Source organism: Carlito syrichta, unplaced genomic scaffold (assembly GCF_000164805.1).
Source record: "Carlito syrichta isolate Samal-C Ts95f unplaced genomic scaffold, Tarsius_syrichta-2.0.1 Scaffold301896, whole genome shotgun sequence".
In the NCBI taxonomy this organism is placed as follows: domain Eukaryota; kingdom Metazoa; phylum Chordata; class Mammalia; order Primates; family Tarsiidae; genus Carlito; species Carlito syrichta.
In genome coordinates, this window is record NW_007245992.1 from 356,991 (window position 1) to 372,436 (window position 15,446).

The following is a 15,446-nucleotide window of genomic DNA, read 5'->3' on the forward strand; positions in this document are numbered from 1 at the left end:
ACGATACCACGCCTGGCTGATTTTTGATTTATAGTAGAGATGAGGTCTCGCTGCCCAGGCGGGTCTCGAACCCGCGGGCTCAGGCAATCCACTCACCTCAGCTTCCCAAAGGCGTGGGATTACAGGCTGAGCCACCGAGCTTCTAACACTTAAAAACTTTCCTGGCTGGGCAAGGTGGCTCAACCTGTCATCCCAGCACTTTGGGAGGCTGAGGTGGGACAATCCCTTGAGGCCAGGAGTTGGAGACCAGCTTGGGCAGCATAGTGAGACCTCATTTCCACAGAAAAGCAGCAAAATGAGCTGAGCGTGGCGGCATGCACCTGTAGCACCAGCTCCTCAGGAGGCGGAGGGAGGAGTTCCCTTGAGCCCAGGAGTTCAGTGAATTTTGATTGCACCACTGCACTCCAGCCTGAGTGGCAGAGTGAGACACGGTCTCTCTGAAAACAGCTGCACAGTTTTTCTGACAAGATTGGTGGTGATGCTAAGAGACACGGAAGTCTGTGTTGTGTGAGGAAAGGTGTTAACATCGGGAAGGCTCGTGGAACTCTGGAGCCAACGTCTCCCCAGAGGACCAGCTTAGGATGTTGCAGAAGCACATATGGGTAGGAGACCCCTTCGGTGTGCAACACAGACCCGGGAATTTCTGTATAACACAGCCAAAAAGCTCGTGGATGTGGCTTCAGAGTCCAGTTTGCAGCTAACTCTCAAGAATCTCCACTTGTTGAATTTTGGTGTCGAATAGAAGATTAATAACCATCATTATTGGAAAAGGCTCTGTTACAGTACTCTTCCTGCCAGGTGCGGTGGCTCACACCTGTCATCCCAGCCCCTTGGGAGGCTGGGGCAGGATTGTTGAGCCCAGGAGTTTGAGACCAGCATCACATATCTGTGTGAGGCACATTTTCTTCATATACTTCAATCAAAACAACATATCATCACAACAAACTGGAGGCAGAGTAGATTATGAGAATCTAGCTGTCTCCCATTAAGCTAGACATTAAGGAAATTTGCATATATGTAAAACTGTGTCACTGTGATTCCTTTTTTTGTTTTGGGAAATATTTTGTATAGGAGATATTATTTATATTAACATGTGATGGTCTTATTTTAAATGATTTAATAAAACAAATACCTCACATTTTATGAGTTTTAATTCATAATGTGATAAATAGCAATCTATGTGGCCCACATAAACAAAAGCTATTTGGCATCCTCGGTGATTAAGGATGTAAATAAAGAGATCCTGCAAACATAGAGTTTGACAGTTGCTCTTGTAAGCTGTGTTATTGCCTGAATTACTGATTGTTCCATTGTTTATGTGATCTGCACTGTATTGCTGTTACTTCTGAGTATGCAGTCATTCGGCTTTTGTTTGGCTGCTGCATTTTAGGGTGCACGTAGCAGTTAAGCTCAAGTAGACAAGGGACCTCCTTGGCTTGGTCTTGAGATAGAACTAGCCTCAGACTGCTGGATCCAGTTCCTCAACTGTGTCGTCAGGACTCCATGTCTTGGTTGTGCTCTTCTTTCTGTTCAATTCTCAGGCAGTTTCCAGGCTAACTAGTCACAGCTTCCCCATCCTAGGGAGGGCTTTTTTCCTCTCTGAAATTTTATCAGAAACGCGGGATCTGTTATTGGCCTGGCTTGAGTTCTTTTCTGTCTCTGAAAAAACAGTTTGGCTCTGGTTAGTCTGGGAATTGTCTCACCTGGGAATTGTCTGGGGAGATTCTCCTTGGAAAACCAGACCACTGTGTTACAGAAGGGGAAATATACACTGGTAAACAAAGACGATGTCGCCTATGGTACTTTGTTTCTTTTTTTAGCAACCTCTAATTTATTAATCCGACAATGTTAACTTTTAGATAAGATTATTTAAAAGTGAAGCTGGAATACCAAAAGTTACCACAAAAACATTCTTTTTATTGCTTTAATTGCATTATCAGTCCTCTGGAAGGTCTCTAACTGCCCTCAGTCTGAGAAACCTCAACTTGGTGTCTCGAATGGAGTCCATAACTTGTGCTGCAGGCGACTGAACTAACCCTGAATGTCTCCCCTCCCCTTGGTTAAACTTAAGCACTTTTCTCAAATAGACTCATAATAAGTAGCTTATTGATCATTGACCAAAAGGCTTAATGCTTCTAGAAAATATATGTCAGACACATATGCAGTCAGTTCGAAAGTAAACTAATATCTGAGAAATAAAGTCAGCATTCATGAACTCAAGTTTATGAGTTTACATGAGAGCCTCTCAGGGCAGTATTCGGCATGGTTAATTTCAGAGAGCGTCTCTATTTGGTTATCTGGCTTTGTAGTCCATTGCTGTTACACCTGCGGTCAACATCAGGTGACGGTGTATGATTGATAGCAGGGCTAGAGGAGAAACACAGTAAGTAGATACAGGAACAAGCTTGTCCCTTTTGCTGACTCTGTAGCTCCCAATCACTCTTTACTTGGCTTTGTCTGATACCCGTGTATGTGAGTGACTTTCAGAGAGGCCTGACTTCTCTACGAAGCTCTTCAAACTCAGGATGTCTGAAACTGAACGTCTTACATGCCGCTGTTGAGGTTTCTTATTCTTTGTCCTTCAGTTAACACATCTAGGAAATGGGTCATCTGTGGACCCTTCTTTCACCCTCCATATTCAGTTGGCCAAAGCGTCCAGTCTGTTCTACCTAGAAATGTCAGTGTCTTGTAGACTCTCCTCTTTGGTTCCTGCTGTCTGTGCCCCTGGTCTAGGACCTTCTTACTCTTCTGATCATTGTTTCCTAACTGGCTTTCTGCCTCCTCTTCCAGAGCTGTTCTCCCGGACCTCGCTGAAGTTTGCCTTCTAGTACAAATATAATGCGGCGCCTCCCCTCTCTGATGTCTGCCCTGCCACCACTGACTCTAAATAAATCCTTTGTGCTCTTACATTACTCTCTGCGTTTTCCTGTTGTTTTCCTTTAGCCTGGCAAATTCTTGTTCACTTGTGGTCACGAGTGCTCTTCTACCAGCATCCTGATGACTCTCTTCTGGCACATGGTGGTAGCATTGCCCTTCTGTGTCTCCCTCATCTCCCGTGAAATTAGGCGCGGCCCAGGGTTTCTCAGCCTTGGCACTATCGACATTTGGGGCTGGGTAGGTTTTTATTTTGCTGGCCATCCCACGTGCATTGCAGGATACTTAGCAGTGGCCCTGGCCTTTGCCTACTAGATGCCTAGTCATTTCCAAGGTGACCATCAGAAATATTTCCAGACATTGCCAGGTGTTCCCTGAGGGACATAGTTGCCCCTGGTTGAGAACTACTGGCATGGCCATATGACTTTGCCCATTCAGATGTGAATAGAAGCGATAGCCTTTAAAGGATAGTGCATAAGCTGTCCAATACCTTTCCCCTCCTGTTTAAGGATGTACATAGAGATGGAGCTTCGCCAGCCTAATCCCTGAGAGATGACAGTGAGCCGTGCCCCCAGCTGATCTGTGGTGAGCAAGTAGGGTAAGCACAAAATAAGATTTGTATGAAGTGACTGGTATTTTGGGGATTTGTTGTCATTGCAGCATAGACTGGCAGATGCTGACTAGACATCCTGCTAAGACTTAGCTTAATCTGTGGGCTTGGGCCTTCATTTATAGTCTCAAGTCAGTTTGTACCTACCTCTCTTAGCATTATTACTTAGTGTAGTTATATTTTTGGGTCTGCTGGATCAGTAGTTCTCAAAAGAGTAAGCACTGCACTTTAGGGCGTATCGTGGAAACTTGTGGGAGGATCTTTGGTGGGGGAATGTCAGGGATGCCATCCCACAATGGAGAGACAGTGAAGGATGACCCTACATCCCACAAGAATTTCAGATGCCTCAGACATTCATATAAGAGGAAAACACAATTAGCCTAGAACGTAACTTCATCTTAAGAGATACTCACTTTTACAGGAGTTAAATTTCTCTTAATTCATTTTGTTAATTGAAGTTGGTTTGTGTTTAGAACCTTATCAGGAGTTCACCATTTGGGAAAACCCATTTTATGCCAACTGCATTGCCATTGTGCTCTTTGAGTTGCTGATGCAACACACCTGTCTTGCCAGATCTGATTTTGCAGCTGTCATATTTGTAATGATTCTACATGTAAGTACAGGCATCTAACTTCTTTATTATACAGTCTAAGTTAATTGGTGTGCCTGAAAATTTACATATTGAAATACACATTTTATTATATGCGAATCTTTTCCTCCTTTTTTGTTACAGTTAGGGCATTGTTAAATTTTTTTTTTTTTTTTTTTGAGTTGGAGTCTCACTCAGTCGCCCAGACTGGAGTGCAGTGGCCGCTCCTGGCCACCGCAGCCTCGCCTGCTGGGCTCCGGCAATCCTTCCACCTCAGCCTTCCAAGTAGCCGGAATTACAGGCGCGCGCTACCACGTCCGGCTGATTTTTTGATTTATTGTAGAGATGAGGTCTCGCTGTCCAGGCAGGTCTCGAACCCGCCGGCTCAGGCAATCCACTCAATAGGTTAGAATTTTGTTTCAGTATAGCCAAGGGAGTGATAAAAATTACTTGTTAGAGAGAATGGTATGCTGGTCTGAGAGTTGAGACCTTCTAATTATATGCTACTTGTTTTTGTATCTGTGGTGCTTTGCACATGACAGATACAGTGTTTGCTGAGTTTGTCAATTTATGCTTCCCAAATTACTTTTATGTACATTGTTGCATTTAATTACTATAGCAAGTTTGCAGTGTTGGTAGGGCATACGGTTCCATTTTATAGACGAGAGAGTGGAAAGAGATGTTGGTATTTAGTCATGCTGTTAGAGGTTTAAGTAGAATATAGAATTTTATTTATGCCAGTCTTGTGCCCTTATACTCCCATACTTTCATTATATAGACCCACTTAATGCAGAAATATATCCGTATCCCTGCTGGTGTTTTGTATACATGGAACTTTCAAGTATGCTTCAGACTCTTGGGACCGTAGGAATGCAACAAGATGAGAGAGCTGTGTTGTTTAAGAAAGCAAGACCAAAACCAGGCCCAGTAGCTCACACCTGTCATCCCAGCACTTTGGGAGACCAAGGAGAGAGGACTGCCTGAGCCTGTGGGTTCGACACCAGCCTGGGCAACGTGGCACAACCTGTCTCTACAATAAATCAAAACACTTAGCCAGGCATCAGGTGCTGCGCCCTTGTGGTTCCAGCTACTTGGAAGGATAGCCTGAGCCCAGCAGGCCAAGGCTGCAGTGGCTGTGAGTGTGCCACTGCACTCCAGCCTGGGTGACAGGGTGAGATTCTGACTCAAAAAAAAAAAAAGAAAGCAAGGCCATTATCACTGGTGTTTGAAGAAACTTGGTATTAATACAACCTTTGAACTACCATTAGGCCCCAGAATAGCATACATTTTAGAAATGATGACGTCTGATGGTGAGATTGTGGTGAAATAGTTGCACTCAAACATTTTACATTATAAATTGGTACATATCTTTTGAAATATAATATCAGAAAATGAATTCAAAAAGAATTTGCAGTTGTCAAAATCCCTTGTAAGAAAGTACCACAAGAAACAACAAAGTACCATATGTGTTCACTCATAAGCAGACCTCGAACAATTATCATAATACTATAAGAAAGGGATTGGCAAACTGGGAGGAAACTGTCAGGGGAGGGAGGGGCGTACCTCATCAACAAGGATACCTGCATAATCAACGTTTGTATACCTAACCCCGAATTGTACCCCACATCTTTATTAAAAAAAAAAAAAAAAGTACCACAGAGTAAAGTGCGGTAGTCAATTCACAAACACTTGCCTGGCATATGTCAGGAACATTGCACGGTGATGGGAGTTTCTAAGATGAGCAAGTGTTATTTCTTGAACTTATTGATTTGTGGCACCAATGTGAGACATGATCAAATAATATAATGTGTTAAATTGTAATAGAGGTGTGTTTTAAGTTTGAGGACGGGTCAAGTAATATCCCAGGGAACACTCAGTAAACACACCAGGGAAGTAATTCTCCTCTGGGATTGAGAGGAAAGGACACTGTGTGTTAGGAGAAGGTGTTGGAGAAGTTGAGATCAGCTGTACTTTATTTATTCTTTTTGAGTCGGAGTCTGACTCCGTTGCCCAGACTGGAGTGCCGTGGCCGCTCCCAGCCACCGCAGCTTCGACCTGCCGGGCTCTGGCGATCCTTCCGCCTCAGCCTTACGAGTAGCCGGAATTACAGGCGTGTGCTACCACGCCCAGCTGATTTTTTAATTTTATTGTAGAGTTGAGGTCTCGCCTGCCCAGGCAGGTCTCGAACCCGCGGGCTCAGGCAATCCACTCACTTCAGCCTCCCAAAGGCGCGGGATTACAGGCTGAGCCCGGCTGATCAGCTGCACTTTAAAGGATGACCAGGAAGTTAACAAGTGGATACAACAGGGCTGGGTGTTTTGGGCGAAAGAAATAGTGTGAGCAAGCATCTGAAAGCACACACAGAAAGGGCATTCATTGGACAAGATGACTTTAGTGTCCTGCTAATTGGGCATACAATATAATGGTGAGTAAGACAAGTCCAGTCCCATTCCCTAGAGCTTTCCATCCAGAAATTAAAATTGTTGTCGGGTGGGCATTCAGATTTCAAACTGGTGGTTCCCTGGGGTCTGTTCTGAGTTGAAGTTGTGTTTTGCTTGACACACACAGTGGCCCCTCTTCTCTTGTTCCCTCTCTTCTTCCTTTTCCCCATAAATAAGTCACCAGTACTAAAAAGTGGGATTTCACATCCCGGTGTGCACTTTTTTAGTTTCTCTTTAAATTGAAGGTCTGACTACAGTGGACTAGCATTCTCCAGTGTCACTTCTGCTGGAAGTGAGTCGTGGCCAGTCGCTTCAGATGGGCACACATTTGTGCCCCTCTGCACTTTTCTTTGCACATGACACTTTCTGTTCATTTTTGTAACTTGCTTGCCTCCTGGATGCCTTTGAGTGGTGGGTTCTGGATCAGGACTTCAGTTCTGTCCCTTCCCTCCTGCATTTTCTTTGACAAATTTTAATAGGAGAAAATGCAGGAAAATGTATAAGACGTTTTAGGAAAAATCTTTTAAAACAAATATTTTAATGTTCAGATAATAGCTACTTTCTACTGAATACCATGTGCCAGACACTCTTGTTTCTATTTTTTTCCTTTGAGCTCTCTGTACCTACCTCCTTTCAATCTCGGTTCAGAAAGTTCAAGTAACTTGTCTTACTGCTTAGTGTGAAAGCTGGGATTCTGATTCAGATCTCTGACTCCAAAACCCCTCTTGCAAGTAACCTTTTGTTATCCAGAAGGGGCACCTTCTTCATACGTGTATTGAGTGAGAGCACGTGCTATCAGACATATGAAAAACTGCTTATTTTCATGGGGTTGATAATGAGTTGAAGAGACAGGAATTTATGTAGAAAGGATAGCAGTAAAGGGAAGCAAGCGCTAATATACCAGGTGACTGATATAAATTTTAAGGAGAATGAATATCACAACAGTGGCAGGCAGAATAGAAAGGAAAAGACAGAAATGAGTTAGATTAAGAATCTTGTAACTTTGTGAGGGACTGTGGGGACAGTAAGAGGAGGAGGAAGGTCAGAGATGATTTGCTGAGCTTTCAAAGGCTGCACAATCGAATGGATTGACACTTTAACAAGTCAGGGTCTTCAGAAGAGTAACAGGTTTTGGTAGAGCAATGATGAGTTTTGTTAATGTGGGGGGTGATTTACAGATTCAAGCATATAACAAAATAAAATAAAAGCAAAATAAATCTGGAATGTAGCATCATCAGTGAACAAATAGAGCACCACCTGCATACAGAACACACACCAGTGCTGCTTTGTCTTGTTTATTCTTAGGCTGATGGCCTTTCCCATTCTGTGTGGGATCTTGAGGTCAGATAAGTCGCTTTAGTTTTCTACGTGTTGAATGCATTCTTCCTTACTATTCATTTTTATATTTTAATTTTTTGGGGGAAATAACTTACCCTGTTGCTTTTGCAGGTAAAAATCTTTTAAGGAAGCAGTGTCCTCTCTCTTCTATCTCTATCTCTCTTTCTCTCTCTCTTTTAATAATGGTGTTATTGAGCTATGACTCACATACCATCAAATTCACTCTTTTAAAGTGTACAGTTCAGTGGTTTGTACTGTAGCCACTGAGTTGTCAACCATCACCACTCTCAATTTTAGGGCATTTTCATTGTCCCCAAAGAAACCCCATACTCATTGGCCATCATTCTTCATTCCCTTTCTCCCCAGCCCTTAGCAACCACTGATCTACTTTCTGTTTCTGGATTTGCCTATTCTGTATAATTCGTAAAATGAAATTGTATGGTATGTGACCTTTTGTGACTGGCTTCTTTCACTTAGCATATGTTTTCTAATCTAGCATATGTTATCCATTTTGTAGCATGTATCAGCACTTCATTCTTTTCTGTGGTTGAATAATATTACATTGTTTGGAATTTTATACATTCATCAGTTTATTCCATTTAGGTTGTATTTACCTTTTGGCTGTGAACAATGCTGCTATGAACATTCATGTACAGGTGTTTGTGTGGACATAGGTTTTCATTTTTCTCGGGTGGAATTGTGAAGGGTGGAATCGTTGGGTCACATGGTAATACATTTATTTGTCTGACTGTTTTCCAAAGTGGCTGTACCATTTTGTAATCCCACCAGCAGTGTATGAGGGTTCTGGTTTCTCTACTTCCTCCTTAATACTTATGTCTTTTTGATTTATTCATCCTCAGTGGGTATGAAGCAGTATCTAATTGTGGTTTCCATTTGCATTTCCCTAATGACCAATGTTGAGTCTCTTTCATATACTTACTGACTATCTTCTTTGGATAAATGTCTGTTAGAATCCTTTTGTCCATTTCAAAATTAGGCTATTTGTCTTTTTATTATTGTCTGCAATCTCTTTTAACAACAGATGGTTGTTGTTAACTGCCAGGTGGCATTTCATTCCAGGTGGTAGTGAGTTTTTAAAATATATATTAGTGATACTTTGGGGCTGAACTCGTTAATCAAGAGTATTTTATTGTGCTGATTTTCATAAGTAATCCTTTTTAAAAGTCCTGTTAGCATTTTACTTTAGGGTGACTAGTATAGTCAATAAGACTTGAACATGTCTATAATAATGAGAGTCTTAACTTTAATATTTTTGGAATGTTGATGGAATATTTTAGAAACAGCAACTTTTAAAATAAGTACTTTATTTATTTAGGTTTTAATGGCTGGTATTAAGAATTTTAAGTAATTTTAAACTCTAAGCATCAAATTTTAATTATGCATTGAGTCTCTGACTTAACCTGAGCAATTTCACTCTTTCCCAAGTAATTGAATCTGCTTTGTGAAATGTGTCTCATATCTATATGTCTCATTTTCTTTTTTTTAGGTTATCCTGAATGCATGTCTAAGTAACAATTTTCCTTACAACGTTAGCCGTTGTTTTTTACTGCCTCCAAAAGAACAAAATTGCTTCAAAACTCGGAGACATATTTGATTTAAAAGAAAAAAACTTGAACAGATGGACACTATGTCTATTACGAACACACCAACAAGCAATGATGCCTGTCTGAGCATTGTGCATAGTTTGATGTGCCATAGACAAGGTGGAGAGAGTGAAACGTTTGCAAAAAGAGCCATAGAAAGTTTGGTGAAGAAGCTGAAAGAGAAGAAGGACGAGTTGGATTCTCTGATAACAGCTATCACCACAAACGGAGCTCATCCTAGTAAATGTGTTACCATACAGAGAACGTTGGATGGAAGGCTTCAGGTTAGTCTCAATTCGAGTTTTTTTGTGCCCTCTCTGCTGGCAGATTTAAAAAATTGCTGAGTTTTCTCTTAAGCTACGGTGGCATAATTTTCATGCACGCTCTGTCTCTTCAGATACTGTGCATCCTGTACCAGTGTGCATTATGGGAATATATGGAAGAACATGCAAAAGATGTGTCTTAAAAGCTTGTTAAGGTTCTGACTCAAAATGATGTTCGGTGAAGAAAATTTGAAGAATAAAAGTAAAAAGCAGACAACCCACACACTGAGAGAACTCCCTTTAGCCCTTTGACATTCATCCTCGTAGCCTGTTTTTTCTTTTTTGGTATTATATGTACATTTGAGTGACTAAATTATACTTGATTATTTTATAATTTAGAAATTTGGTATCATGTTTCACCGATATCAGATTTTTCTTTTTTTCTTTTTTTTTTGAGTTGGAGTCTCACTCGGTCACCCAGATTGGAGTGCAGCGGCACGCTCCCAGCCACTGCAGCCTCGACCTGCTGGGCTCCGGCGATCCTTCCGCCTCAGCCTTCCAAGTAGCTGGAACTACAGGCGTGTGCTACCACACCCAGATAATTTTTTTGATTTACTGTAGAGATGAGGTCTCACCAAGTTGCCCAGGCGGGTCTCAAACCCTCGGGCTCAGGCAGTTCACTCACCTCTACCTCCCAAAACGCGGGATTACAGGCTGAGCCACTGAGCCTGGCTCAGATTTTTCACTGGTCACATTTTTTATACAGAACTACACAACACATCTCCTATGCTTAAAGAAACTTACAGAAATGTTGTCATTAGATTTTAAAATTTTATTTCTAGATTTTAGGCATAATTTCGATATCGAATTCTTACTTTTTGCTTTGCATTCTTAAAGCTTAAGCACAGGTCTTGAAATTATACCTGGGTTTAAATCCTAGCTCTGATGTGTGTCATGGCCAAGTTAGTTATTTTGAACTTTAGTTTTCTTATTTATGACTTGGAATTATAATACTGACTTTGTAGAATTGTAGCTTGATTGAGAACATGTATAAAGTGTCTTGTATGATGTCTGACACATAACTAATACTCAATAAATGGTGGGGTTTTTTTTTCCTAGGTGGCTGGTCGGAAGGGATTTCCTCATGTGATCTATGCCCGTCTTTGGAGGTGGCCTGATCTTCACAAAAACGAACTGAAACATGTTAAATATTGTCAGTATGCTTTTGACTTAAAATGTGATAGTGTCTGTGTGAATCCATATCACTATGAACGAGTTGTATCACCTGGAATTGGTAAGTAGACTTTGCTTTTATCCTTAGAAACATAAAGGGAAAAAGGTCTCAACGGTGTTTTAATTTTTCTAAGTTAAATTGTAGATTTGGAGATAACCCAGAACTTTAAGTAAGGTCAAGGAATCAGACATTTTTAATATAAGTGTTTAAATTTTGAACTTAGGAACAAACTTGTATTTTGCCTTCTAAAACTAAGTATCAGATAATTGATATTTTGCCCATTTAGAACGTTGATTTTGAAAAACATGGTGTAAAGCATTATAGATTTGAATACTTTGTGTATTGTTAGGTAACATTTATGCTACTTCTGAATCGAAGTGGTTCATGAAGTTTCATAGTTTCTGGCTTAAATTTACATTTGGTAATTTTAAATATAATGGAAAAAGTTTTCATGGTCATAATTAATGTTTTGTTTTTTTCCCTTAAAAAAATAAAGATCTCTCAGGATTAACACTGCAGAGTAATGGTAGGTAATCTGTTTCTTATAACTTTCTCCATTTTATTTTATTGACTCTATTTTTTTGTTGGCCTAGCATTAGTTTGTGTGGGTGCTGGTAACATTAACAAGAAAATAAAAACTTACTGCTTCAGAAACGTAGATTTTGGGGGAGAAGAGGGCATGCATCAACATTTAAAACTGGATTTAGATAGACTGTTATCTCTTTGGATTGAACTGCCATTTGTGAACTAAAGCACTCTGAAAAACCTGATAGAGGAATGTGTCAAAAACATGTTTTTGAATTTATAAAAACTGGCTATTTTGGAAGAAAATCTCACAGAGCCAGCTTAAGTGGGTGTGGTGTGTTTGGTAATTTGGAATTGTGTATGCATATCCTTTAAAAAATCAGTATTCTAATTTTTCTTCATTTTAACCTAACTTATTTTTATGAATGATGATGTTGAGAATGATTTAAAATTGCATTTATTAGTATTTTTTCATTTTTATTACATTTTGAGTAAATAAATCAAGACTATTTTAAAGCATATGGCCATCACAGTTCATCTCATCTTATTTTTATTTTTGAGTTGGAGTCTCACTCTGTCACCCAGGCTGGAGTGCAGTGGCAACACTCACAGCCACTCCAGTGTCGACCCACTGGGCTCCTCTGGTCATCCTTCTGCCTCAGCCTTCCGGGAAGCCAGAACTACAGATGCGGGCTACCACGCCCAGCTAGTTTTTTTGATTTATTGTAGAGACGAGCTCTCACCAAGTTGCCCGGGCTGGTCTCGAACCTGTGGGCTCAGGCAAACTCCCCTCGACCTCCCAAAGTGCTGGAATGACAGGTTGACCCACTGAGCCTGGTTCATCTTATTTTTTAAAAAAAAAAGTGTTTTGAGGTGAGAAAATGAAACACAAATATGAGGATGTGTGCTTTTGTTTTTAGTGAAGTGTTTGACAATGTAAGGTATTAAACTTTCGTCTTTATTTAGAACTTGCTAATGAACTAAAATTTCTGTAGAACTAACTAATTTGGAGAGAAACTCTGATGAAGGACCACTGTCATCTCAGCAAGGTGTGCTGTTGACTGGGGGCGAATTAGTGTGTTGGCACTGGCAGCTTTTTTGTTGCAGAATCTTAGCAGTGGGTCAGAAATGCCATGTAACCCTAAAAAAAGTTTAGGCAGAGCATGCGAAGCTCACTTTTATTCTCCACCTTTCTTCCATGTCCATAACAATGGAGGACTGCAGGGCCTTGTGGCGCCTGTTAATGTTCATTGGGTTTCTGAGACGAGTTGTGTTGGTCTTGGCAGGGGGGTTTTATGATTGGGTGAAGCTCTGCCTCGGTTACACATACACTGATGACACGGTACTTGTTGTTTTTGTTTTTGTTTTTTAAACCAGACATCTTTCAGATCCTCACTATTCTTCATCCAGGGTTTTGGAGTGGGTGTTTGGGGTTAGGCGACGAGAGTGTTAACTGTAGTGGGGGTGCCCATGAGGAGGTCAACATTCTGAATGGCCATCACACCTCCTGCCTATCCTAAAATTGCTGCTGTTCTGCATACCTGTTATTGTCTGTGGGATCGGTCTCCTACGTGACTCCAGAGCTGTATTCAGCCGTGTGGATCCCCTAGTGGTGGTGGTGTAAGGACAATCTTCAGTGACTGACTTCCTCAGAAAACAGCAGGCATTTCTCACAGCTCCCTTTGGATTTGGACAGAGAAATAATACACGACCAAGTAACTGAAGTTAAGAAAATGGAGCAATTCCTTCACTTTCAAGTTGAGGTCTTGGGGTAGTCATTTCCAGCCTGTCTCGTCTCTTTCGTGAGACTTTCCGTGACCACACTGACCAGTGTATTCATTTTAACAGTACTTAATGAGCGTGTCTTGCCTGGTGCTCTTCAGGAATTCCAGGGATGCTAGATAAGAAGATACATTTTTTTGGGGGGGGGGGATGGGATTAACAGTCGCAAATATCTGTCTGGGGAAGAGGAAACACCTCTTATCAACAGGGTGCCTGAATGAAACGTAATTGTACACCTAACCCTTAACTGTACCCCACAAAACCATAATAAAAAATATTGATTTAAAAAAAAAAAGTTACATTTTCTTCACTCTAGAGAGCTCATAGTCTAGCGGAGGAGAGAAAGAGTAAATAAGAGAGGGACAGACAAGTGCTGCGGCCAGCTTGCTGGTGGGAGTAAAGAATCCAGACCTAGGGTGGGCATCACAGTTCCAGCTTTTTTGTCACCTATGGAGAGTACATTGTTTACCCCTTCTAGGACATTTTATAACAGCTATGTGTGACTGCTCTAAAATTATGGTTCAGTCATAATAGCTGATGCTTACCGAGTACTCCCTGGGTGTCAGGTCCTGGGCTACACTGATTTGTGAGTATTGTGTCATTATTGTCATAATACTGCTACATGGTAGGTGGGATCTTCTGTACTTTACCAGACGGAGAGAATAGTGCCTGGAGAGGTCAGGGAACTTGCTGAAGATGAGACAGGTGGGAGGAGCTGGAGTAATGCGTGCTCAGTGTTTGATATTTAAACAGTAGAAAAATAATGCGAAAGATTGTAAGCTCCATGAAGGCAGGGATATTTGTTTTGTTTATTGATATGTCCCAAGTACTAGAACTGTACCTGGAACATAGGTGCTCAAGAAATATTTTTTCAGTGAGTGAATTTGCTGAACACTAGCCCATGAAAAGAAATACTTAAAAGTTTGGTGTCTGTTTTTCTGGACTTTAAAAAATATATACTATATGTTTTTTAATTTTATTTTTTTGAATAGGCAAGACATGGTCCATAAATCAAAATACTATAAAAAGGTATACAGTGAAAAGAAGTGCTCCCACCCCTGCCCCCATTTCCCCCCACCTCAGGTAATCATTTTTATCAGTTTCTGGTGTTGCCTTCCAAGGTTTCTTTATGCAAAAAATACATGTGTTATTTCCCTCCGTTCTTACACACTGTTCTGGACCTTGCTTTTTTACTTACAGTCTATATATATATTTTTTAACTTGCATATGATCATAGAATACAGTGGTGTTTTTTAATTTGCTCTTTTTCTTTTGGCAAAAATATATTGCAGACTTTGATACTTAGAGATGTTATGATTGCTTATTAAGCTAAAGAGTCAACTGAAAAGCAGAAGCAATGAGTATCAGGTTGACCAGTTGTATCCTCAAATCAGCTAGCAAAAATACATCAGCAAAAAAGATCCCGGTCGCTATAACAACAACAAGAATCCTTAAGACATCCAGGAACTAATTAGAAGTGTCAGGAACTGTATGCAGAAAAAAAAATCTCTGAACTTTGTAGAAGGATATGATAAAAGGCTGAATAAATACAGACATACCCACGTTATACCCAAAACAATATTTTCTTTGTATTATTTTTATAAACTTTGGCCAACATTAGCGATGAGAGATTGGGTTCAATTTTTTATTCATATATAATGATCTGTTAAGAATCATTTTGAGTATCTTTTTGTTTCCACAACATTTTCTAAAGAGAAACTTTTTTGGTGTGGAGTTCACGGGTTCAACAAATATCATGGCTTTTGGTGCATGAAAATGTTTTGTAAGAGGTTGTACACAGACACTTGAAACAACAGATTATTCTTACTGCCTTGAAGTAGTCTCAGTTTAGTAAGTAGCCACATAACTGACATTTACATGTCAGATTCTTTTCAAAGATTAACACAGGAAAAGATAAGGGACATGATATACGGGTTCTTAATGGAAAAGGGAATGTCTTTTTGTGAACTATTAATTGACTGCTCTAAGAAGAGATAGATTTGTATTAAAGTTCAGTCAATTGATAAATTCTGGAGTAGTATTAGTTCAGAAGTAGTAAAGGCTTGTTTGCTAAAAATAAAAAGCAGGTCCTAAAACTATAGCCCAAAATCAAAAGGGGAGGTTCTGGGCAGAGAATTAACATTTTAAAAATGCAATTCAATTTCAATTTTATTTTTTTCATACAA

At 40.4% G+C, this 15,446-nt stretch overlaps 1 protein-coding gene across 1 annotated transcript in view; it reads left to right on the plus strand.

Moving 5' to 3' along the window:
• The first annotated feature begins 864 nt into the window (after positions 1-864).
• Positions 865-15,446, plus strand: part of SMAD4 (SMAD family member 4) — a 54,676-nt gene continuing 40,094 nt past the window's right edge. Inside the window, 4 exon segments of the mRNA XM_008055630.2 lie at positions 865-890; positions 9,360-9,740; positions 10,839-11,013; positions 11,450-11,479. Coding sequence (XP_008053821.1) covers positions 9,492-9,740; positions 10,839-11,013; positions 11,450-11,479 — 454 coding nt within the window. The 5' untranslated portion in view covers positions 865-890; positions 9,360-9,491.